This window comes from Mobula hypostoma, chromosome 20, assembly GCF_963921235.1.
Source record: "Mobula hypostoma chromosome 20, sMobHyp1.1, whole genome shotgun sequence".
NCBI lineage: Eukaryota > Metazoa > Chordata > Chondrichthyes > Myliobatiformes > Myliobatidae > Mobula > Mobula hypostoma.
The window spans coordinates 57496280-57523342 of record NC_086116.1 but is presented as its reverse complement, the minus strand read 5'-3'; the positions used below and the strand labels follow the sequence as shown (position 1 = coordinate 57523342).

General features: G+C 41.3%; 2 protein-coding genes and 1 long non-coding RNA gene across 10 annotated transcripts in view; 1 reads left to right on the top strand and 2 right to left on the bottom strand.

Moving 5' to 3' along the window:
* The window catches only part of LOC134359558 (putative adenosylhomocysteinase 3), a 98720-nt gene extending 89882 nt beyond the window's left edge, over positions 1–8838 (bottom strand). For 4 of the 8 annotated variants that reach the window (XM_063072997.1, XM_063073000.1, XM_063072998.1 and 1 more), the window contains exon 1: positions 8377–8833. In XM_063072997.1, coding sequence (XP_062929067.1) covers positions 8377–8658 — 282 coding nt within the window. In that variant the 5' untranslated portion in view covers positions 8659–8833. Of the gene's footprint in view, positions 1–3148; positions 3167–8376 lie in introns of those variants that run through there. The other 4 variants (XM_063073003.1, XM_063072999.1, XM_063073001.1 and 1 more) reach the window with 4 other exon arrangements.
* LOC134359559 (uncharacterized) overlaps positions 6474–27063 on the top strand; it is a 43850-nt gene continuing 23260 nt past the window's right edge. Inside the window, exons 1-2 of the long non-coding RNA XR_010021142.1 lie at positions 6474–8348; positions 8908–9028. This is a non-coding gene — a long non-coding RNA (uncharacterized LOC134359559). The remainder of the gene's footprint in view (positions 8349–8907; positions 9029–27063) is intronic.
* The window catches only part of smo (smoothened, frizzled class receptor), a 53054-nt gene continuing 47610 nt past the window's right edge, over positions 21620–27063 (bottom strand). The window contains exons 11-12 of the mRNA XM_063072995.1: positions 26128–26262; positions 21620–25284 (exon numbers count right to left, since the gene is read on the bottom strand). Coding sequence (XP_062929065.1) covers positions 24656–25284; positions 26128–26262 — 764 coding nt within the window. The 3' untranslated portion in view covers positions 21620–24655. The remainder of the gene's footprint in view (positions 25285–26127; positions 26263–27063) is intronic.

Below are 27063 nucleotides of genomic sequence, written 5' to 3'. Positions count from 1 at the left end.
ATTCAACAAAACATGAATTTCTTTTCCATGCTTATTACTAGAAGACAATTAAGTATGTCCATTCAAACAGCATTGAGATTCACAAGTATTTCCCACACTACAGCAAACTGTTCTCTTTTTCCCTTTGATGACATACCAGCAACTTGTTTAAGCACTGTAGAATGCATTTAAAATGTTACAGGTGTGGTAAACCATGTATATATGTTGTAAGACACATCAAAGTTGCTGGTGAACGCAGCAGGCCAGGCAGCATCTATAGGAAGAGGCGCAGTCGACGTTTCAGGATGTTGTAACTTGGTTACCCGTCTGGACACACCCCTCTGCTGACTGCCCCTGTGGCTCCTCCCACAGAGTCCCATATAAAGGTGTTCATCTTGCCCCTCCCCCTCAGTCCAGGGGCAGACACTCATTGTGGAGGTCGTATTGTACAGCGAATAAAAGCCTTTCAGTATTTTTACCAAACCTCAGTCTTTTGGAGTAATTGAAGGTGCTTCAACAGGACAAGCTATAAAAGCATTCTAACATTTCTTCCAAAATAAACCCAAAACATATAAAGATGACTGCCACACTACTGTTTGCATAACAGAAGCTTCCCCTTTTAGAATTCACAAATCACTAACCAAAAACTTTCAGATACGAAATAAAATTCACTCATGAAATTCATGTGAAAACAAACCAAATATATTAGCCTCCCCCCCCATCTCATTTCTTGATGTTTGCACAGACAATATTCTTGCATTACAGAAAAAAATAATCAAGGTGCAGGCTATTTTCTAAGAATATAACCCCAGCAGCCCCATCTACCTAAAGGTAGTGGTTACCTGCAACTTCTAAAGAGCCATGCTGTTGTCAGATTGTCCATCCATATGATGGAGAATTACTATAGATCACATATAGGCATTTTTCAACACATTTGGAACAGCATTAGAAAACTCTGGAAACAGCTCATTCAGTTGCCCAGCTAAAGACATCATCTGGAAAGCAACAAAATTGAGATTCACATGGAAGCTTTTTTTAAACAAAAAGTGTTTACGATCAGCTTTCAAAAAAAAATGTGAAAGCAGAGTTCTTCCCATTCATTGTGTACAAGTTACACAGAATACTGGGTAACATCCTCAAACCTTCCACCTTCAGCTACATTAATGATTCTTCTATCTTAAGATCAGAAGTATATTTGCTAATGATTCAACAGTGTTCTAGACCATGCTCAATTCCTCAGCAATGAAATCAGCCCTCACCTGCATGCTGCAAGTTATCTACAGCATTCAAGTAGGTAACATACATTCCACCAAAGCTTCAAGCAATGATCAGAGAATTCTAACCATATACCCTGATGTCCAACAGCATTATCATCTCCAGGTCCCTTCAAGCAATATCCCAAGTGTCACGATTGACCAGAAATCCAACAAGATAACACAGTAAAATAGCTACAACGACAGAGCACAGCAATATCCTATGACAAGTAACTCATTCCAAGTCACCAAAGCCATCTACCACTTATCTAGCACAATCCATTAACAAAATACTTGCTAGTTCAAGAAAGATCACCACCACCTCAAAAGGTATTAGGGATGGAAAATGAATTCTGCACTTTTCAGTTTCATCCAGCAAAGAAAAATGAAAATCAAAATTGTTCAATACCATTAGGTGTACAAAATGATGAGAGGCATTGATCCTGTGGACTCTGGGCTGAAATGGCTACCACAAGAGGGCACAGTTTTAAGGTGCTTGGAAGTAGGTACAGAGGAGATGTCAGGGACAAGTTCTTTTTTTTTAAAAAAAAGGCAGAGAGTGGCGAGTGCGTGGAATGGGCTGCAGCGATGGTGCTGGAGGCAGATACAATACGGTCCTTTAAGAGACTCCTGGACAGGTACATGGAGATATATATAAAAAGAGGAGTATGGATAACCCTAGGTAATTTCTAAGGCAAGGACATGTTCAGCACAGCTTTGTGGGCAGAAGGGCCGGTATTGTACTGTAGGCTTTTTATGTTTCCATGTTTCTATTAGAAGGATCTCAAGAATAGAATTGCGCTTCCTAGATCAGACGAGACAGCTAATTAAGATTACTCTTTGAAAGAAATAGCATAAATTCAGTGGACTTAACAGCCTTTTACTTTGGTGCGTTATGCTCAGCTCCTACAAGGCATTTTGCAGTTAAATAAAGCAGGAAATACGGGAAAGGTTGCTATTATAACAAAATTTCTTAACCACATGGGCTACCTGGAATTTAAGTCTTATTGTAAATAGCCACTTTTCTTATAAAGTGGTCAGAACGGCAAGATCATGACTCCCCGCCTGCAAACCCAAACTGTAAAAGCTAGAGTTGCAAGTGGCTGAAACTGCAGGTGCTGACATTTGTCCTTTTTTAATTTATTCATACCAATCTTCTCAAAATTATTAAAACTCAATTCACAAATTTCTGATTTAATTATAGAATCTGTACTCACCCAATTTAAATAAAACATGCAAGTACCATCTTGCTTACACCACAGAGGAAGATTTGCTCATGATGAAAACTGTTCAGTAAACAAGTCCTGACCACCATTATGTTACCATTAAGAAATGTACTTAAAACCTCAAATTACACTTTCTTACATTAGTTGACTGCATGACATACTTGTACAATTCAACTTCAACCACAGCATTAGCATTTTCATTAAATAACCACAAAGCAGCTGCAATCTTTTTCTAGTATGCAGTAATGAGTCAGACATTTCCTCTGTGTACAATATACAGAGCTTTGAATTTGCAAAAATCATAAAATATTGATCTATTTGTCAACACATTGAAACATACCTATGCCATTGAACCATACAATTCTGTAACATGATCTCAACTTCCAGGTTCAAAGCATAGCATTTAAACAAAAACAGCTAGTTTGAATATTTAATTTTGCAACACAGTTCACAAATTAAAATTAAAGCTGCTTCTCAAAAGATGTTCTTAAAACTTCTAATTTGAAACATACAGGAAGTGACTTTCATTTAAAATTCTTTATGTATAAAGGCAAAGGAAAATTATTCTAGACATTATACACATTCTTATCTATAACAATGCTTTGTCACATTAAAATGCTATTCATTATTCAGAATGGCATATCATAAAGCTGCAATTTTAGTTCACTAAGCATTTATGATCTTCCTTACTTTTGTTTCCACTGCATTTTCAAAACTTCAAGCGAACAAAAAGCAAAACAGAACCTCAACTTGTCCCATATATATTCTTCGTTCCCAGTAATGGTGGAAAATCTTCCATAACCAATATCTGTAGTGTAATGCAAATTTCCAGCATACAATTTTGCATTACTACCACTACCACAACATTTTTGAATCTTTTTTCAAACGTGTTTCACTTGGTAACTTGGGTTGTCATCAACACTGCCACAGTGTTCTACACACAAAAACTGTGATCTTAGATTAAAATGTCATCCTATGCTGTTGATCAATTGCCATAATTATACTAGTTCAAAAATTATTTTGGATTACGACAATGACATGCAAATGTGTCGAATTATTCAGAACAGGATAACAATATTTTATTACAATATGGCACTTAAGTCAGCTAAAGTTATCAAAAATGGAAATGTTTTCAACAAAGCAATCCAATGAATAAACAAAAGCAATTTCCTGAACTATCTAGCCTGTGCACCAGCCAGGCAGATAAGACTGCTGAACAAAAGGATAAACTATTTTTAGAAAGAGGGCTATTCATTCCCAAGGACTTCGGGAGGTCAAAATAAAATATGGTTACAAGTCCAAACTACATGGCTTCCGAACATCCTTTCGAAAGCAATGTTTGAACACTGAAAATATTTGGAGTCATAAGAGATAACCAAAGGGTCCTTTGTATCAATGTTGGCTTTCAGAAATAACTCAACTTCAATTTCCAATCTATCTATAGACTTATTTCTTTTTCTTCACATCTACTTAATTCCATTTGAAAGTTGACTTTGAAAACCTGCTTCTACTGTATTTTCATTCAAATTGTAGCTTTTCAGGAGGTAGGAACACAAAACTTCACAAGAAACTTATCTTGCATCTCTTCATTTTGTCATGTCCTTTTCAGCCAACTATCCCACCAATGGCATGAACAATGACTTTTCAAACTTCTGCTAATGCCCCACCACCCCCTCGTACCCCATCTATTATTTATTTATATACACACATTCTTTTTCTCTCTCCCTTTTTCTCCCTCTGTCCCTCTGACTATACCCTTGTCCATCCTCTGGGTTTTTCCCACCCCTCCCCCTTTTCCTTCTCCCTGGGCCTCCTGTCCCATGATCCTCTCATATCCCTTTTGCCAATCACCTGTCCAGCTCTTGCTCCATCCCTCCCCCTCCTGTTTTCTATCATTTTGGATCTCCCCCTTCCCCTCTCACTTTCAAATCTCTTACTAGCTCTTCCTTCAGTTAGTCCTGAGAAAGGGTCTCGGCCCGAAACGTTGACTGTACCTCTTCCTAGAGATGCTGCCTGGCCTGCTGCGTTCACCAGCAACTTTGATGTGAGTTGCTTGAAATTCCAGCATCTGCAGAATTCCTCGTGTTTGCATCCCACCTTCTTGTTCAATTGTTAACTGTCAAGTCTGTCCTCTGGTTACTTACTATCCTCCTGTCAATGGAAACTATCGAACTGCTTTTCAGGCTGGAACTCCAATGCAGCAAAAGCACACAATAATTGTAGAATTTTTAACCAGTCCTGGGATCATCTTGCTCATCTCTGACATAATATCGCTGCTAATGTTTTGCCAAATTACATAAAATATAAAAGCTTAGTGTATTGAACCACTGATGTGTCCAAAGGCCATTAAGCCAGTTGGATAATTTAAACTCAAACGAATTTTTAAAAAGCAGGCACCAATAACAGCAATCGTCAATTCCCTGGATTATAACAAGTAAAAACAATGTAGTTCACTAAAGTTCTTCAGGTAATTTGATTTCTTATTGTAACTTATGTCTTGCACTGTATTACTGCCACTAAGCAACACATTTCACAACACATCAATAAAAATAAACTTGATCCTGAAGTCTGACTTCAGTGGTTGGCAAGTTATGGAGAAGATCCTGAGAGGCAGGATTTACGAACATTTGGACACGGATAATATGATTAGGTATAGTCAGTATGGCTTTGTCAAAGGCAGGTCGTGCCTTACGAGCCCGAATGAATTTTTTAAGGTGTGACTAAACACATTGATGAAGGTAGAGCAGTAGATGTAGTGTATGTGGATTTCAGCAAGACATTTGATGAGGTACCCCATGCAAGGCTCATTAAGAAAGTAAGGAGGCATGGGATCCAAGGGGACCTTGCTTTGTGGATCCAGAATTGGCTTGCCCACAGAAGGCAAAGAGTGGTTGTAGATGGGTCATATTCTGCATGGAGGTCGGTGACCAGTGGTGTACCTCAGGGATCTGTTCTGGTACCCCTTCTCTTCGCGATTTTTATAAATGACCTGGATGAGGAAGTGGGCGGGTGGGTTAGTAAATTTGCTGATGACACAAAGGCTGGGGGTGTTGTGGATAGTGTGGAAGACTGTCAGAGGTTACAGCAGAACATTGATAGGATGCAAAACTGGGCTGAGAAGTGGCAGATGGAGTTCAACCCAGACAAGTGTGAGGTGGTTCATTTTGGTAGGTCAAAAATGATAGCAGAATATAGTATTAATGATAAGACTCTTGGCAGTGTGGAGGATCAGAGGGATCTTGGGGTCCACGTTCTTAGGACGCTCAAAGCTGCTGTGCAGGTTGACTCTGGTTAAGAAGGCATACAGTGCATTTGTCTTCATCAACAGTGGGATTGAGTTGAAAAGCTGAGAAGTCATTTTACAGCTGTATAGAACGCTGGTCAGATCCCATTTGGAGTACTATGCTCAGTTCTGATCACCTCACTACAGGAAGAAAGTGGAAACTATAGAACAGGGGTTCCCAACCCTTTTTGCACCGCGGACCGGTTTAATATTGACAATATTCTTGCGGACTGGCCGACCGGGGAGCGGGTGGTGTTCAAGTAGGGTTAAACTCACCTCAACATGTCTTTTACAGTTAGGGTTGCCAACTTTCTCACTCCCAAATAAGGGACAAAAGTAGCAGTCAAATCCTGGGACACTTTACCCCAGGAAAGACTACCATGACCATGAAGCCTTGTGCAGGCACCAGTGTGCGCATGCGTGACATGTGCATGTGATATGCACATGCGCGTTCGTACCAATTTTTTCCCCTCAAATCAGTTTTGCCTTCATCTTCCCGACTACACTGTACATACATCATTTCTACTTTATATAGGCTGTGTATTTATCATATCATTCCTGCTTTTACTATATGTTAGTGTTACTTATTTTCGGTTTAGTGTTATTTGGTATGATTTGGTATTTTTTGGGTCTGGGAAAACTCAAAATTTTTTCCCATTTAAATTAATGGTAATTGCTCCTTCGCTTCACGCCATTTCAACACGAAAGGTTTCACAGGAACGCTCTACTTTAGCGGGGAAAATACAGGACAAGGGCGGTCCTGAATGGGACAAACCAATTTAGCCCAATATACGGGATGTCCCTGCAAATACAGGACAGTTGGCAACCCTATGTTCAAGTTCAACAGTGCGTGACAGGGAATGAGGAAAGGTGCAGCTGACTCATATCGTTTCCTCATGGCCTAGTATCGGTCCGCAGCCCGGTGGTTGGGGACCGCTGCTATAGAAAGGGTGCACAGGAGGTTTACAAGGATGTTGCCTGGATTGGAGAGCATGCCTTACAAGAATAGGTTAAGCGAACTTGGCCTTTTCTCCTTGGAGCGACAGAGGACGAGAGGTGACCTGATGGAGGCGTATAAGATGATGAGGGGCATTGATCGTGTGGATAGTCAGAGGCTTTTTCCCAGGGCTGAAATGACTAGCATGAGAGGGCACAGTTTTAAGGTGCTTGGAAGTAGGTACAGAGGAGATATCAGGGGTAAATTGTTGTTGTTGTGGTGTTGTTTGTTTTTTTTAAACACGCAGAGTGGTGAGTGCGTGGAATGGACAGCCGGCAACTATGGTGGAGGCGGATACAATCGGGTCTTTTAAGAGACTCCTGGATAGGAGCTTAGAAAAACAGAGGGCTATGGGTAACCCTGGGTAATTTCTAAAGTAAGTACATGTTTGGCACAGCATTGTGGGCTGAAGGGCCCGTATTGTGCTGCAGGTTTTTTTTATGTCTATGCTTCTATGAACTTAGTCTGGTTTTAGAATTCGCAACACAGTGGACTCCAAATTCACCCTACAGTTCAGCAAGAATTAGAGATGTACAGTACAATGTGGGCCAGTAACATCTATCTTCAATGAACAGTGTCAATAGCTTTAAACCATGCAAACAATTCAGTCTTTCTTCCACAGATACCTATCCAGCTTCACTTTAAAGGCACCTGCTAATTCAGTTTCCATTACTTTTATATGTATTGAGTTACTAATCATCACCATAACTGCACAAGTTCTCTCCTTAACCCCTTCCTTGTATCTTCACTAAGTGACGGGGTCGTGGATTGTTACAGTCACTGTTCTGTTGTGAGTGAGGGGAGTCTGGGATTGTTATTGATGATGATTTTTTCTGCAGGGCAGGGATGGGGTTTTTTGGGGTATACAAATTTTGTTTCTTTTCTTTTTCATGCCTTTTCTTTCATCAACTTCCATGGTCTTTCTATATTTCATGGCTATCTGGAGAAAGCAAATATCAGAATTGTATTGTGCATGCTACTTGACAATCCCATCAGAAACTGCTGTTTTCCACCTGTAAACACACAATTTTAAATACTGCTTTAAAATTTTCCAATTGTTTCTGTTCCAACAAGCTCTTCCTATCTAAGCTTGTTGTCCCCTTCTCTAAAGCCATGAAATAAGAGTTTATAGAAATGTACCACATGTCATGGGCCATGTGCCATGGCCCCAGTGTATAAAGTCAAGGATTGAATATTAATTAAGTTTTGAAAAAGAAAATCTGAATGAAATCTCACTCAGATAGTGAAGTAAAGGAACAAGACTGGGTAATGAATAATTAGATAGCTTTTCTTAAAAGCAGAAATGATGGAGGGAATGGCTTCTCTCTGGGGAGCATCAGAAATGAAGGACCAGTCAAGTGGGCGGAATAATACACATGTCATTGCTAAGCAAACCTGAAGCTCCGCCCCCGTGGAGCGCAGAGCCCGAGTACTCATTCATTGAACAGAGCCCGAGGGTTAACCCTCCGCCACAAAGGGAAAAGATCGAGGATCGCGGTTAACCGTCAGCTCCAGCTCGTCCGAACGCACCCCGGCCCCCTCAGGGAAGAACAGGAGCTGCCATCCGGAAAACTGCTCGGAACTGAGTGAGAGGGGCAGTCGCAGGAAAGGTTCGCCGGGTCACTCACGTCCCCTCACCTTCTTCACGGTCCGCGGCGCTTCCATGACGGTCCCGTCCGCGTTGAACGTGTCCCCGTTCTGCGCGGCCTCCATCCGCTTCATTGCCGACTTGGAGTCCTTGGTTGCAGTGCTGAGCGGCGGCAGGTGATGATGCTTGACTTCCTCCGCCGAGGTCGTTGCCGTGGGCTCCCCGTCTTTTGTCTGGACGCTGTTGCCCTCGGCGCTCGGTTTATCCGAGGCCACCACAGCCTCCTTCAGCTCCACCTCGGCCAGCTTCGCTGTGACGACCTGAAGCGACATGTTGTGTTCCGTTTCTGTCACCCTTTCTCTCTGGAAATACACTCGCTTCTCTCAAACTCCAACTCTGCCTGCCACTCGCCGCACTGCCAGACTGGGTACGCCCCGCCTCTCCGCTCGCCGAGCTTCCAATCGGCCCGCGCTGCCGGGCCTCGCACCTCTCCCTTTCTACTGGACGGGTCGGGACGTCACCCGCGCCACGTGTGCCGCAAAGGTTACTGGTTAACGTAGTTCTTCTCTCTTCCTTCACAGCCCTGAGCGCGGTATGGGAACTCCATGTTCCAGAACGCCATTCGGATGTAATCCAGCTCGGCATTTCGCACTCTGATGGGTGTTGTAGTCTCTGTTCTGTTCCCAAGGACGGAAAATTTAGGTAGGGTTTTCCAAAACCCATTCTCCGTTCGTGAAGTCAAATGCTATGGTGAAGTTGGAAAATTGAGAATCTAGTATTAAAATATGAAATCATAAACACAAGAGATTCTGCGGATTCTAGAAATCCAGAGCAACGCATACACAATGCTGGAGGAATTCAGCAGGTCAGGTAGCATCTTTGGAAATGAATAAACAGCGTTTCGGAAATGTTGACTTGTTTATTCATTTTCATAGATGCTGCCTGACTGCTGATTTCCTTTAGCATTTTGTGTGTGCTGCTAAAAATAGGAAATGCAGGATATAATCGCCATGTCTCATCACATCTCTAAAGAGAACACAATTAATAGTACACGTCATTGACCCGTCATCATTTCATTAACTGTCTTTCGCACTCCACAAACGATGCTTCAGCTGTTTCCAGCATTTCTTGTTTTTTATTTCATGTGCAGTAGTTAATGCTGTTCTCTACACTTTGCTTAGAGTTGTCTTAGGGTGAAACTCATCTCTTGGATATGCAGTGTAACTCCGGGAAAAGCTCTTCTGCCACTGGACAGAGGTAATAGAAATAGTCAAAAAAATTAAAGACATTTTCATTTCAAAGGAAGAGGCTTATAAGATTACTAGAAAATGAGGAAGGAAAGAGAATACGAGAGTAAAGTGACAAGAAACATAATGAACTGTAAACTTTCATGAATATGTTTAAAAAGCAACTGGTAGCTGTTTGTGGAAAGTGGGATGAATTTATAATAGAGAATAAGGATACGGCAGAAAACTATAGATTTTCCATACGCAAACACGAGGAAATCTGCAGATGCCGGAATTTCAAGCAACACACATAAAAGTTGTTGGTGAACGCAGCAGGCCAGGCAGCATCTCTAGGAAGAGGTACAGGCGACGTTTCGGGCTGAGACCCTTCGTCAGGACTAACTGAAAGAAGAACTAGTAAGAGATTTGAAAGTGGGAGGGGGAGGGGGAGATCCGAAATGATAGGAGAAGACAGGAGGGGGAGAGATGGAGCCAAGAGCTGGACAGTTGATTGGCAAAAGGGATATGACAGGATCATGGGACAGGAGGCCCAGGGAGAAAGAAAAGGGGGAGGGGGGAAAAAGCCCAGAGGATGGGCAAGGAATATAGTCAGAGGGACAGAAGGAGAAAAAGGAGAGAGAGAAAAAGACTGTGTGTATATAAATAAATAACTGATGGGGTACGAGGGGGAGGTGGGGCATTAGTGGAAGTTAGAGAAGTCAATGTTCATGCCATCAGGTTGGAGGCTACCCAGACGGAATATAAGGTGTTGTTCCTCCAACCTGAGTGTGGCTTCATCTTCATCTCCCTGATGTCCTCCTTTTTTAAAGAAAGGGGCTTCCCTTTCTACACCATCAATTCTGCTCTCAAACGCAACTCCCCCATTTCACACACATCTGCTCTCACTCCATCCTCCCACGACCCCACTAGGAATAGGGTTCCCCTTGTCCTCACCTACCACCCCACCAGCCTCCGGGTCCAACATATAATTCTCCGTAACTTCCGCCACCTCCAACGGGATCCCACCACCAAGCACATCTTTCCCTCCCCCGCCCCGCTTTCCGTAGGGATCGCTCCCTAGGCGACTCCCTTGTCCATTTGTCCCCCCAGTCCCTTCCCACCAATCTCCCGCCTGGCACTTATCCTTGTAAGCGGAACAAGTGCTACACATGCCCTTACACTTCCTCCCTCACCACCATTCAGGGCCCCAGACAGTTCTTCCAGGTGAAGCGACACTTGTGAGTCGGTTGGGGTGATATACTGCGTCCGGTGCTCCCGATGTGGCTTTCTATATGTTGACGAGACCCAACACGGACTGGGAGATCGTTTCGCTGAACACCTACGCTCTGTCCGCCAGAGAAAGCAGGGTCTCCCAGTGGCCACACATTTTAATTTCGCGTCCCATTCCCATTCTGATATGTCGATCCACGGCCTCCTCTACTGTAAAGATGAAGCCACACTCAGGTTGGAGGAACAACACCTTATATTCCATCTGGGTAGCCTCCAACCTGATGGCATGAACATCGACTTCTCTAACTTCCGCTAATGCCTCACCTCCCCCTCGTACCCCATCCATTATTTATATACGCATATTCTGTTTCTCTCTCTCTCTTTTTTCTCCCTCTGTCCCTCTCACTATACTCCTTGCCCACCCTCTGAGCTCCCCCCCGTTTTTCTTTCTCCCTAGGCCTCCTGTCCCATGATCCTGTCATATCCCTTTTGCCAATCAACTGTACAGCTCTTGGCTCCATCCCTCTCCCTCCTGTCTTCTATCATTTTGGATCTCCCCCTCCCCCTCCCACTTTCAAATCTCTTACTAACTCTTCCTTCAGTTAGTCCTGACGAAGGGTCTTGGCCCAAAACGTCGACTGTACCTCTTCCTAGAGATGCTGCCTGGCCTGCTGCGTTCATAGCAATTTTTATGAGATTTTCCATTCTTTATATTTCCTAATAATATAGAAGTGAGTCACTTGCCTCATTAATGCCTGCTCTCATGGCATTCCATGAACCCATTCATCCCACTTATTCCTGATAACTTATTAGAAGCGTAGAACATAGAAAGCCTACAGCACAATACAGGCCCTTCAGCCCACAAAACTGTGCTGAACATGTCCCTACCTTAGAAATTACCTATGGTTACCCATAGCCCTCTATTTTTCTAAGCTCCATGCCCCTATCCAGGAGTCTCTTGAAAGACCCTATTGTATCTGCCACCACCACCATCGCTGGCAGCCCATTCCACACACTCACCACTCCCTGTGTAAAAAACTTACTCCTGACATCTCCTCTGTACCTACTTCCAAGCACCTTAAAACTGTGCCCTCTCATGTTAGCCGTTCCAGCCCTGGGAAAAAGCCTCTGACTATCCACATGATCAATGCCTCTCATCATCTTGCACACCTCTATCAGGTCACCTCTCATCCTCTGTCGATCAAAGGAGAAAAGGCTGAGTTCACTCAATCTATTCTCATACGGCATGCTCCCCAATCCAGGCAACATCCTTGTAAATCTCCCCTGCACCCTTTCTATGTTTTCCACGTATTATCTCACAGCTGGCTACCACTCACCCACCCTTTTGGTAATTTACAGAAAGTCATAAACACAAGCATGCTGCATATGCTGGAAATCCAAAACAACACACACAAAATGCTGGAGGTCAAGCAAAGTGTATGGAATTGAATAAACAGTCTACGTTTCTGCCAAGACCTTTTCAAGACTGGAAAGGAAGGAGGAAGACACCAGAATAAAAGGTGGGGGGGGGGAGGAGAAAGAAGATAGCGAAAAGGTGATAGGTGAAGCTGGCTGGAGAGGAAGGAATCTGGTAGGAGAGGAGAGTGGACTATAGGAGAAGGGGAAGGAGAATTAATAGTGTATTTTTTGTCATGTGGGAGGAAACAGAAATCCCTGAGGAAAATCCAGCTGGCTACAGGGAGGCAGCGCAAACTTCACACGTACAACATTGGAGGTCAGGATCAAAAACAGCTCATTAGAGCTGTGAGAAAGTGGCACTACCTATAGCACCTCTGTTCCACACCACAGAAGCAAAATCAACTGTTATACGTTCAAGAGAAACAGGGATGGAGTGATAATGAGGAACTGAAAGAAATATAACAATTTTTTTTAAAAAGTGCTAGACCAGCTGGTATGTCTGAAAGCTGAAAAATTCCAAAGACTTGTGTTTCTTATGTTTCCTTTTGACTTAAAAGGCCATATGGTCCATTGAATCTATTCTGGCTCTTGGAGCATCCTGATCTGCCTACTTCCTTCAGTTATTTCTCTGCAACCTATTCTGTCTTCCATTCCCATCAACTTCTCACTCATTCTTTTGGCACCCACTTATACTAATTTACATATCAGCACATTTTTGGGATATGAGAGGAAAGCTGGAGCTCCAAAGGAAACCTTAGCATCACAGGAAGACCCTACAATCTCCATGGAGGAAGCTCCCAAGATCAAGATTGCACCCAAGCCAGTTCAAAAGTGTGGTAACTGTGCCATTGCTCTGCCCCAGAACCTATCTTCCAGAACTTTGAAAGAGGCGACTAGTAATGGATTTGTTGGTCATCTATAGTTTCTAGAATTGTCCCATGAATTACAGGAGGACAGATGTAACTTTCTTTATTTAAGCGAGGAAAAACAGTAAGTTGGAAATGCCAATTTTTTAGCCAAATTCTATTTATTTATAGATAGCACAGAATAGACCCTTTGAGTCGCACTGCCCAACGATCCCCGATTTAACCCTAACCTGATCACGGGACAATTTACAAAGAGCAATTAACCTACTGATCAGTATGCCTTTGGACTATGGGAGGAAACCAGAGCACCCAGAGGAAACCCACACATTCCATCGGGAGAACATGCAAAACTCCTAACAGAGGGTGCCAGGATTGAACCCCAAACTCTGATGCCCTGAGCTACAATAGTGTCTGTGACACGGGAGGAGGAGAAGATGGCAGCGCGCGCAGCCTCTCTGGTGATGAATATCTGTAATCTGTCAAGTAGGAGGCCGTGCACAATTCTGATTTGATGAAGGAAGACGTGAGAGCACTGAGGAACATCTGGTGAAACTTCTGAAATGCCTGCTTCACTGCCACTGCCACAGTGTGATTGAGAATCTCCGGAGGGGAAGGCCCCGAATCCTCGGCTTTGCCTGTTGCTTGGCGGCTGGGGCCAGGGTTGGGGTCGAAGCGCTCAGCAGAGATGGTGCTCGGTGTCGGAGGGCTGGTCGGAAGCTCGAAGTTTTCAGACGGACTCAGAGTCGGACTGTGGTTGGGTGCTTTCAGGGTGCTGCATCAGCAGGTTTGCGGTGCTAGAAGCTCATGGCAGGGAGAATTTCTTCCTTCTACCATCTGCGTGAGATGTTGGGGCTATCGGGACTTTGAGATTTTTTTTTACCGTGCCCCTGGTCTGCTCTTTATCAAATTACGGTATTGCTTTGCACTGTTGTAACTATATTTCATAATTATGTGGTTTTTGTCAGTTTTAGTCTTAGTCTGTCTTGTGTTTCTGTGATATCATACCAGAGGAACATTGTATCATTTTTTAACGCATGCATTTCTAAATGACAATAAACGAGGACTGAGTGTCCTCATAATCTAAAAAAAAATCTAATCTAAATATCAGTAGTAAGGAAATTGCTAAAATCTGTCATGCAAGGCGTTGGGTGTATTTAAGGCAGAGATTGATAGGTATCTGAGTAGCCAGGGCATCAAAGGTTATGGTGAGAAGGCGGGGGAGTGGGACTAAATGGGAGAATGGATCAGCTCATGATAAAATGGCGGAGCAGATTCGATGGGCCGAATGGTCGACTTCTGCTCCTTTATCTTATGGTCTTAAGACGTCATAAAGGAAGAGTTGGAAAAGAATCATTGAATTGAGCTGAGTTAATTTGGATTTATGGAAGGGAAACCTTGTATGAATAATGCATGGGATGTGGCAGTAGAATATCTAAGAAGGAACTATTGAATGTGAAGCGTTTCAATTTTCAGAAGGCTTTTAATAACGTCCAACATGGCAGATCAAAAGTAGGATTGAAGTGGATGGCCACCAGAGATCCTGCTTTTTCTGGCAGATGGAACATAGGTGCTCAGCGAAGCGGTCTCCCACTCAGGTCTCACCAATATACAGGAGCACTGGATACAGTATGACCCCAACAGACGCACCTGGAAGGACTGTTTGGGGCCCTGAATGGTAGTGAGAGATTTCCTGGTGGCCACCCATTTCAATTCTACTTCCTATTCCCATTCAGACATGGTCTTCTGTCCTCTCCTATCAGAATCCCACTTTTCCAGCCACTTATCTCTTTCACCTATCAGTCGCATCGATATAATGTAATAGATAAAACTTTAAAAAATTGTTTTCAGATGAGGAAGCATCTGTAAAGTTTCTGGTCGGCGACCTTTCATCACAACTGGAAAAAGTTATGGATTTTATTATTTCTAGAGAGAGACAAGGGAAGATGGGACATAACAGGGTTGAGATTTTTGATTGGAGAAAGGCTAACTTTGAGGAGATGCGAAAGGATTTAGAAGGAGTGGATGGGGACAATTTGTTTTATGGGAAGGATGTAGTAGAGAAATGGAGGTCATTTAAAGGTGAAATTTTGAGGGTACAGAATCTTTATGTTCCTGTTAGGTTGAAAGGAAAAGTTAAAAGTTTGAGAGAGCCATGGTTTTCAAGGGATATTGGAAACTTGGTTCCGAAAAAGAGAGAGATCTACAATAAATATAGGCAGCTTGGAGTAAATGAGGTGCTCGAGGAATATGAAGAATGTAAAAAGAATCTTAAGAAAGAAATTAGAAAAGCTAAAAAAAGATATGAGGTTGCTTTGGCAAGTAAGATGAAAATAAATCCGAAGGGTTTCTATGGTTATATTAATAGCAAAAGGATAGTGAGGGATAAAATTGGTCCCTTAGAGAATCAGAGTGGACAGCTATGTGCGGAGCCAAAAGAGATAGGGGAGATTTTGAACAATTTCTTTTCTTTGGTATTCACTAAGGAGAAGGATATTGAATTGTGTAAGGTAAGGGAAACAAGTAGGGTAGTTATGGAAACTGATGCTTAAAGAAGAGGAAGTACTGGCACGTTTAAGGAATATAAAAGTAGATCAGTCTCCGGGTCCTGACAGGATATTCCCTAGGACCTTGAGGGGAGTTAGTGTGGAAATAGCAGGGGCTCTGACAGAAATATTTCAAATGTCATTAGAAACGCGGATGGTGCCGGAGGATTGGCGTATTGCTCATGTTATTCCATTGTTTAAAAAGGATTCTAAGAGTAAGCCTAGCAATTATCAGCCTGTGAGTTTGACATCAGCGGTGGGTAAATTGATGGAAAGTATTCTTAGAGATGGTATATATAATTATCTGGATAGACAGGATCTGATTAGGAACAGTCAACATGGATTTGTGCGTGGAAAGTCATGTTTGACAAATCTTATTGAATTTTTTGAAGAGCTTACTAGGAAAGTTGACGAGGGTAAAGCGGTGGATGTTGTCTATATGGACTTCAGTAAGGCCTTTGACAAGGTTCCACATGGAAGGTTAGTTAGGAAGGTTCAATCGTTAGGTATTAATATTGAAGTAGTAAAGTGGATTCAGCAGTGGCTGAATGGGAGACGCCAGAAAGTAGTGGTGGATAACTGTTCGTCAGATTGGAGGCCAGTGACTAGTGGTGTGCCTCAGGGATCTGTACTGGGTCCAAGGTTGTTTGTCATATACATTAATGATTGGATTAGTAAGTATGCAGATGATACTAAGATAGGTGGAGTTGTGGATAATGAAGTAGGTTTTCAAAGCTTGCAGAGAGATTTAGGCCAGTTAGATGAGTGGGCTGAAAGATGGCAGATAGAGTTTAATGCTGATAAATGTGAGGTGCTACATTTTGGTAAGACTAATCAAAATAGGACATACATGGTAAATGGTAGGGCATTGAAGAATGCAGTAGAACAGAGGGATCTAGGAATAATGGTGCATAGTTCCCTGAAGGTGGAATCTCATGTGGATAATGTGGTGAAGAAAGTGTTTGGTATGCTGGCCTTTATAAATCAGAACATTGAGTATAGGAGTTGGGATGTAATGTTGAAATTGTACAAGGCATTGGTAAGGCCAAATTTGGAGTATTGTGTACAGTTCTGGTCACTGAATTGTAGGAAAGATGTCAACAAAATTGAGAGGGTACAGAGAAAATTTACTAGAATGTTACCTGAGTTTCATCTCCTCAGTTACAGAGAAAGGTTGAACAAGTTGGGTCTTTATTCTTTGGAGCGTAGAAGGTTGAGGGGGTACTTGATAGAGGTATTTAAAATTATGAGGGGGATAGATAGAGTTGACGTGGATAGGCTTTTTCCATTGAGAGTGGGGGAGATTCAAACAAGAGGACATGAGTTGAGAGTTAAAGGGCAAAAGTTTGGGGGTAACATGAGGGGGAACTTCTTTACTCAGAGAGTGGTAGCTGTGTGGAACGAGCTTCCAGCAGAAGTGGTTGAGGCAGGTTCGATGTTGTCATTTAAAGTTAAATTGAATAGTTATATGGACAGGAAAGGAATGGAGGGTTATGGGCTGAGTGCAGGTCAGTGGGACTAGGTGAGAGTAAGCGTTCAGCATGGACTTGAAGGGCCGAGATGGCCTGTTTCCGTGCTGTAATTGTTATATGGTTATATGGTAAAAGGAGGGAACATTGACTCAGACCATGAAAGGCCTGGGTCAGGCATTTTCATGCCTTACAAGGCGCAGACTGGAAGTCTGTGTGGGGCACCACTCCTCGCACAGACACTAGAGCAATGTGTGGTTAAGTACCTTGCTCAAGGACACAAACATGCTGCCACAGCTGAGGCTCAAACTAGCGACCTTCAGATCACTAGACCAACGCCTTAACCACTTGGCCACGTGCCCAACCATAAAAGATCTATGCAAAAGAGATGCAAATGACAGTATGAAATTACAACTATCAACTACTACACAAAAATATGGGTGCTAAGAAATTATCTGAAATCGGTGGTATTAAGAACAGAAGTCAGTAAAATGCCTAATGAAAAGATGAGGTGCCATTCTTTGTATTTTCATACAACTTTGATGGAACGTTAAAAGTGGCTAAGGTCAGGTAAGGTTAGAGAAATGAAGGAGAATTATTCATTGACTAGGGAAGTTCGTGATGTTGAGGATGGGCACAAAAAGAACCCTATCTTGATTTGGAAGAGAATGAAAATGGTCAGGGCAGAATTGGGGGAAGTCGGATGAACATGGTTCCAATATTGAGATGAGAATGCTATCCAGTTAAATCAAGGGCACTATCAACAACAAATGGAGGAAAATGGAAGGCCTATCAATGCAGAAGATGCCATCGTCAGGAAAAATGCATTACAGGCAGAGAAACTGAATTAATAAAATTCTTACATGAAGCAGTTGTGGATGAAGTTTCATTAAGGTAGCTTCACTATTTTGGTGGATGGTTAAAGAATTGGAGTCAAGGAAGTGAAGGTGAAGATGGAGGTGGGTCAAGTGAAGGCAAGGAAATGGTGGTAAATTCAATCTGATTTAATGTATCAAAGAAGCAATGCCACCAGATTATCAATATATCAGAAAAAGAGGTGAAATTATAGAAAATTGGAATAAAGAATTTTCCACATGATCACACTAAAAGATGACCAACATTTATTATATATTATATACTAGCTTAACACTATGTATGATTTTGATAATGCCTATCTCAATCTAGGTTTGTATTGTTATTGATATATATATATTTGAGATAATTCTCCTCGTTTGTATTTATGTTCCTTTTAAATCAATGAAAAGATGAATTAAAAAAAGAAAGAGAAGGACCGACATTATTTATTGTAAAATGCATTTGAGTGGAATTAAGGGAGTCATTCAATATAAGAATTTTTTTTTAGATGGAGGGAGCTGTTATTGGCCTTGCTGAATACAATATACCTTCTAGTTTCCAACATTACAACAGTTAATCTTTGCATTTTTGGATCTTGGTCTGGTGAACTTGATAATTCTTCCTAATTGCAAGGAAAGCTTCTTTAAATTTGGATAATTCCAAAGTTCATAATTAGTGAATACTTAAGTGCCTAGGAGGATCTTCAGAACCTACATTTATATTCCTTATTTAAGAATTATCTCTTGGTTTCTTGCCCGCTGCATTTTAGAATTGTTCTCTGAAATTCCTCTTAACTATTTTCAATTCAATTCAATTAGCAGTCACCCAAGAGAAATAACCAAACATTAACTTTGCAATATTTATTGGCTTGTGTTTTGGTTTATATTAAGTGATTTTAGGTATAAATTTGAGCACTACCTCAGCAGTATTTTGTAATGGTTTGGTTTATACAGTGAGATTTGATTGCATAATTTTTGGGTTATTTTAGTGAGTTTGCTTATGTACTTTGCTGATTCTACAGTTGTAGAATTGATACAAACTTATACTTAAGGCATTTAAATAAGAATTATAGATACTTGCTATAAATCACCCAATTATGATATCCTTCTTGATCGTAAGTGTTGACCAGGGCTTTTGAGGATCAATGTTATACAAGTGATTTGGAGAGTTTTACATCTATTGAGGAGAGCAGATGGGCCTTGATCTAAACTGCATCAAAGGGACAGCAAACACGAGGAAATCTGCAGATGCTGGAATTTCAAGCAACACGCATAAAAGTTGCTGGTGAACACGGCAGTCCAGGCCGCATCTCTAGGAGTAGGTACAGTCGACATTTCGGGCCGACTTCAGTTAGTCCTGATGAAGGGTCTCGGCCTGAAACATCGACTGTACCTCTTCCTAGAGATGCTGCCTGGCCTGCTGCATTCACCAGCAACTTTGATGTGTGTTGCTCAAAGGGACAGCATCTCAGTTGGTTAGCTGGTTTAGTATTCTTGCAGTAAAGTACAGTACTAGAATTCTCATTATTAATTATGTATGCGAGTCCCTGGGGTCAGATTGGAATTGGAACCTACAACTCTCAGTTCTTTTTTGAACAACATAGGCCACTTTGTCCTTCAAATACACTCAAAAACTTCTGTAGCCCCCCCGGCCACCCTCAGGATCGCTCGGCTCACTGTCATCTAGGGAAACAGCCCTCGGCCCCGCCAAACTGGGTAATAGTTTGTGTGGATGCTGTGTGATGTACCCCACCCCGCCCAAATAACAGACAAAACACCAGATGCAATTAAGTGATTTACAGTTTATAGATATTACTTTTATAGATGTACCATTCTGACAGGCTGCATCACTGTCTGGTATGGGGGGTGGGTGGGTGGCTGCCGCAGAGGGTTGTAAATCTAGTCATCTCCATCTTGGGTACTAGCCTACAAAGTACCCAGGATATCTTCAGGGAGTGGTGTCTGAGAAAGTCAGCGTCCATTTTTAACCACCTCCAGCACCCAGGGCATGCCCTTTTCTCACTGTTACCATCAGGTAGGAGATACAGAAGCCTGAAGGCACATACTCAGTGATTCAGGAACAGCCTCTTCCCCTCTGCCATCAGATTCCTAAATGGACATTGAACCCTTGGACACTACCTCACTTTTTAAATATATATTATTGCTGGGTTTTGCACATTTTAAAATCTAATATACATATACTGTAATTGATTTACTTATGTATTATTATTTATTTTATTTTTTTTTCTCTTCTATATTATGTATTGCATTGAACTGCTGCTGCTAAGTTAACAAATTCCACGTCACATGCCAGTGATAATAAACCTGATTCTGATTCTTAAGTCTAGGTTATATACCGGACTCGTTCACCAATTAATTCTGCTGACATCATACATTAAAGGAAATTTACAGCACCTAATGAAATTACCAACATGTCTTTGGGTTGTGCAAGGAAACGTATACAGTCTGTAAAAAACACATAAGTCCCATACAAGCTACACTTCAGGTCAGGATTGAACCCAGTTTCTTGAAGCTGTGAGGCAGCAGCACTAACTGGTGGCCTGAAGTTCTCCTAAATGATTAAAGATTGCATGAATAATCACATTGAATAACTCACACAGAATCATAAACATAATACACTTTAGAGTGGGAAAATTAACCTCGCACTTCCAATTAAAGAGAATTAAACGTCATCATAAGTTCACTCTAGGAAAACTCATTTTCAAGGGCTCCTCAACTCAAGTTCTGACTATTTATTGTTTATTTATTTATTAGTTTTTTTTCATTTTGTATTTGCAGTTTGTTGTGTTTTGCACATTGGTTGTCAGACTTTATGTGCTGTTTTTAATTGATTCTATTCTGTTTCTTTGTATTTACTGAGAATGCCCACAAGAAAATGAATCTCAGGCTAATATATGGTGACATACAGGTATAAGTACTTTGATAATAAATTTAAGTTTAACTTTGAAATTTGAACCAAAGATTCTGTGTTTTGGTCAAAATGGTAAAGCATGGAGTCAATTCTTGGTAATAAATATAGGATGAGCACTCCTTATCTGAAATACTTGGGGCCAAAAGTGTTTCACATTTTGGATTTTGGAATATTTGCGTCTATATAATGAGATAGCTTGGGGATGGGACCCAAGTGTAAACACAAAATCCATTTACATTACCTGAAGGTAGTTTTATATAATTTTTTAAATAATTTTGTGCACAAAACAATAAAGTGTACATTGAACCATCAGAAAGGTAAGCTATCACTACCTCAGTCACCCAGGTGAACAGTCATTTGGCTATCTGGCATTGCCATCATTCCTGACTAAATTTATGTGCTACCTACCAGTGAGCAGTCTTTGTCTTAGAACTGTATGTGATGCAGAGACCTGCACATCACCTGGGAACCTTCCCAGCACCTTGTGCAATTTTCTACTCTTGGTGTCAGATTTCGGAGGTTTTCATATGTTGGATTTTCAAGTGAGGGGTGCTCAGCCTGTATTACTATTCATCCAGTTGGGTGAACGAGGACGAGATTTGGCCATGATGCTTCTTGCAGTTGCTTGCTGTCATTCTTAGGTTCATGTACATACAAACAATAGATCTTCAAGGCAAAGTAGGCTTGTCTTTGGAAGAGCCAGCCCAGAATAAACAAACTACCATAGGGTCTGGGGAAAAACTGGAAAATGACCAGCTGAAACAAAATTTATTGGTTTAAATCTTTTTTATTGTAAAATGATCAGGTGAAAAACCTTTTATGAGTGGATGCAAACTAAGAAATTAAGTAATAAAAATGACATTTTTCCGCTACACATTTTTGCACTACTGACCTCTGTATCAGTTGATGACGATTAAATTTTAAATGGCTATATACGATAGAAAAATAACCATTTCTATAAGAAAATATCAAGTTTTAAATATTTGACAGAGATAGACTACAAGTTGGCAGAGAAAGTGAGTTAAACGAGCATCAGAATTTCCAAGATCTCATTATGTCAGATCATTTAAAAGCGGGTTCACACATGCATACACATACAAGGTATGTAGATTTACCTGTAGGTGCATTTTTACCTTGAGTATTTATGTACAGTGAATGATAGCAAATCAGCAGTGATTGGGCGATAAGAGTGTGAACTGACAATCTGCTATCACCCATTTTGGTCTATCAGACAATAATAAAATCGCTCCTGGTAAAGTGCACTTCACATTTCATGAGTAACAATAACCACTAACATTTTACCTTTCTGAGTAATTGAAGGTAACATAGATAAATAATGTATTTTTAAAATGCAGGATGTATATAAATATCAGAGTGGGGTGGTCAGCAAGCAGACCTACGTATCACTCGAAACTGTATCATCAAAGACTGATTTGCTAAGGACTGCCTGTGACAGATCGTCTTGTCCAGCAACATGCAAGGAAACACATAGTTCCTCATTTGCAAGCCAAGCTTGGAAAACTCCAGCCCTCACCCTGATTCAGCAAATTGTAATGGTAGGCAGTGAAACCTTCCTTTGCAATCAAAAGTGCACAGAGCAATTCCTGATTAGTCATTCAAAATTTACTTACAGTTGGGAGTCAGCACTTTGATTTGTGCAATATTGGAAAAAATATTTAAGGTTACAGGAGTTAGGTGAGAATGCAGAATAGACTTTACAGATAGATTAACCACATTTTTACTGAATGGTGAAATAGAACCATTGCAGAGTAATGTATTCCCTATAATTTATACATTCATATATATCAGCATACGCTCTCATTCAATTAGGCATCTGGAGTACCACTTCTTCCAGTGCTACACAAGAATGTCCATGGACTAGTTAACATGATCTACTACCCTCTGGATCTTGGACCAAACACTCTATACCAGGGTGTTACATGCCGTCAAGCTTACTGGAGTCAGAGTAAAGCTGGGTAACAGTAGGAGCATTGTGAAGCAGAATTACATTCTGGTACAAATTGCCATTATTATTGGAAAGTCATAGGCAGCTGTAAGGAAAATGGACACAAGTGAGTCTTTAGTGCAGGACTTTATGAGATTATCCTCTGCATCTGCCAGCTTCCAGTCCAATGAGAATAGTCAGAGGTCAGCTCCTCATTACTGACAGCTCACTAGCACAAAAATCACAACCAAAAGGTGGTGGCATACTGATGGTTAAAAATTTCTTTACTATGATGCGTTCCTCTGAAATGTCTCTCGTCATGAGGTCCAGGGTTGAATTCATTCAAAAATTATTGGTGAGTCATAGTTAATCATCAAAGACGCAGTGGGATTAGCAACAGGATAGAATGAGAGCAACATTGTTTTGAATGACATGAAAGTTAGAAGAAGTTAAGAGTGCCAGTTAACTAGAAAAGTAGTGGATTAAAAGCAAAAAGGATGAAAAGTTTGAAGTTGCAAAATGGCACAGTGACCTCTTTGAACAAGATTAAGACAGACGAATCCTTCATTTGCTATCCAGCAAGTACGATAATTACCACAAGCGTGTATCTGAGGAACACTCCAACATATATGCTATCTACAGAGTATAGATGACAATATTATAAACGCTAGGGAAGCTTTAAAGAAGCAACTATTGGCACTAATGTATATTAGACTGCCTAGCCATCACAGATCTCTGCTGCCAAGCAGTTTTGGGCACCTCTTGACTAACATTCCTCCTTCCTTTTGGAGAAATTAAATCTGATACTTTCCTGGATAAAACCCCTAATCATTATTACTCAAATCTGATCAAAATTGCTTCATTATATTAAGGAGTTTTATCAAATGATTTTAAGGTGTCCCTAATTTTTAAATGTTCAAAATGTCATAAACAGTAAAGTATATCTTTGTGAAATATGACACATCAGCACTAAACAAAAATGTGAACAGTTAACTTGGGTGGTGGTATTCAGTAGCACTGCAAATTTTTTACAATGAAGTTTCAAAGGGAGAGCCCCATAAGAAATTTACTCATTATTCAGTTGGTTGCAGTCAGTGAAATGGATCATCAAGTTTAAATTAGTACTCTGAGAATGAAAGTTCTTCATACCGACAATTATTGGAGCCTGGAATGCTTTATTAAAGGGCATAACTAAAGGAGAGACATTGGATCTAAGAAGGAAATTGGATAATAATTCAAAGCAGTAGGGGCAAGCAACAGGATTGGCTTTATATTGTTGTAGGAAGCAGCCAGTACACAAAGGCTGGGATGAATGGTCAAATCTTATTCTGTAATTTTCTATTTACAAAATGCAATTGAAGATAAAGTGTAAAAGCGTAACTAAGTTTTTATCAAGATCAGTGAACAATCCTCGTCTACCAGAACACAAAACCATAGATGGGTGCTACTTGCATTCCCAATCCTGAATAAATTAGAAACTGAGCTCTGAAACTGTCTTGAATAACTTTACCTTACTGGCCTGTTAGGATAGTCTGTTAACAATGTGGCCCATAAACAAGGGCATTAAAGTCAAGAGCCTCTTTTCAGTTCATCAAATACTGGGTTATTCTGATTACTTTCAGAATGGTATTAAACCACTTCTTACTGTTTCCACAATCTCATTCAGGCAATGAATTTGCCTGCAGTACTAGCTTTTCATACTTCTAACTGTTCAGTAAAGTACCTTCGCTGGTTTCTACAAATGTATTTGAAATGCAGTGGGCATTCACTGAAATTCCCAGTAGAAGTCAGATGGTGCTGCTCCTCGAGTTGTTATTGCTTAAATAGTTCCAATATACCCAAGGTTCAAAAATCTGAATCAGCATCCATTAACTCCGTATCTACCAAATTTGTTCTTGAATGCATAGGTGCAATAGCAGACCTTCTCCCCTGGGGTGTGGGCACACTGGGGATATTTATTGCAGGGAGTCCCCCGAGATCCACATTGGCAGAGGATCGGGTGACCGCACGATTGCATGGTCTCTGTGGAGGCCTGAATCGATCTCCGTTAGAAAATCCCAGGCCACTCTGCAGTTTGTCCTCAAATGAAAGGGGATTTACAATCAAATTTAGCGGTGGATTCCCTCTGTGCCCTGAAGAACTACAATGTGCTCCTCTGAAATGTCTCTCGTCATGGTCTCCAGGGCTAAATCCATATTCTGTGAAAGCACCTGGTAACATATCCTGCACATTAGCTGGTTCTTCTACTTTAGAAACCAAGCTTCTTTGCCCAGTCAACTTGGGCAAGCGTGGAACGGTACTGGATGCTCTCTCAGTGCAGTAGCCCATGTCTTGTGGCTCCTCTGCAGAACCAAGAGGTCCAACACGTTTCCTCCTCCTCTTCTTCTTTTTCTTCTTCCCAGTTTTCTTCTGAAGTTCTGGGAGAATCTCAGCCTCAATAATCCAGAGGTCCTTCTTATTGTCATCCGGGGGAACTGAAATGGAACAGAACAGTGTCAAGCAGTAGTTCCTGGCTCCTCCATCTCTCAGTTTCAAACTGGTATAACTCACAACTGAAATTGTACCCTTTACCATCAAAAACAAACAGCATGACTTCTGACTTAATGATAACACAAGGTCATAGATGAAGAAGCTGATGATGACTAGACTTCTGCACCAAAATTATGGGGACAATAATTAGAACAAGGTTCCTTTGCTCTAAGTATGACTCCAACTAATGGAAAAGTTTTTCCCTTTGACGTCCAATAACTTAAACTTCATCCGGGTTACTTGATGTCCCATCTGGTCAGATTAGATCCTGCCATGGAGTAACTAACAGTCACTCTCAACTCACTTCTCTGATTCAGCTCTCTATCCCATGTTTGGAACAAGGTTGTGACGAGGTCAGGAGCTGAGTCGTCATGACTAAACTCAAACTGAGCATACTTAGTTGGTCACTGAAAGAATAGGTGCTGCATGACACCATTTTTTCCATCAGCTTCCCGACTGCCCTCTGGAGTCCTGGGGTAGTCGAGAGTAGTTTACTTGGATTGGACTAATCAGACTGATTTGATGTTCGATACTTTTAGCAAGCAGGAAATAATTATTAGATAAATGCCAGTGTTGAAACAGAACCAGCACAAACTGGTTTGAGGCCAATCACATTCTGGAGTGCAAGTGTTCAGTATCACAGCTGAATGATGTCTGGCACCATAGCCTTTGTACCTCTCCCTACATTTGCCACAAGCTTCTAAAGTTTAAGCTGTTTTGATAAAATTGTACCAGAACTCAGAAGTTAGGTAGGTTTATTAATTGACTTATCAAAGTGGCAAACTCACCTGGTGTCTCTGCTGAAGTGACAGAAATGTCCTGAGGTAAAATGGCTCCCCTTCGGGCCACCATCTTCGTTATGTGTTGAGCCCAAGCAGATGAAAGATCAGCAGACGGCTCATTCAGATCAAAGTTGATTCCAGCTAAAAACACAGGACAAGAGAAAATCTGCAGATGCTGGAAATCCGAGCAACACACACAAAATGCTGGAGCAACTCAGCAGACCAGGCAAAGAGTACAGTTAATGTCTAGGGCCTGCTGAAGGGTCTAGGCCTGGAACATTGACTGTACTCTTTCCCATAGATGCTGCCTGACCTGCTGAGTTGCTCCAGCATTTTGTGTGTGTTGCTAAAAACACAGGATGTCTTTTAGATATTGATTAAGTTTGCTAATCCTCCCCTTCCCTCCTCTAATATGTCTTATGTGAAACTCCTGCCACCTGTAGCTCCTGTGGCGGTGACCCTCATAATGTGGTTGCTCAGAATTAGGCACCCAGCAAGTTTTTACTAATCTACTTTCTTCTATAGCAATCGTACAAATGTAAAACACCATCCACATGAGAAAGACTCTTTCTTTCTAATCCATGTGTTTGAATGCATCAATAGTATAGCCCCTTACTGGAAGTTGGAGGCAGATTTGGTTTGAGGAGGGATAGAAGATTGCAGTGGAACACAGAAGTGCTTTTTGCTGTAGGATAGCAGATTGGAGGAGATAGTGTCAGGGTTTTCAGATTGCCTGGGACGTGGGGATAGGGAAGCTAATTCCTGGTTAGGATGGTTAGACAAATAGGACAAAAGTAAGATTGGTGGTTGGAGTGAGGGTTGATGAGCTCCTGGGAGTTGCAAGGCCAGGCAGATTCCTGTATTAGTAAAATGTCTCTTTGTACTCCACAGATGAATAATCAGAGGAAAATCTATTTAATTGAAATCAAAATGCTTTCATTA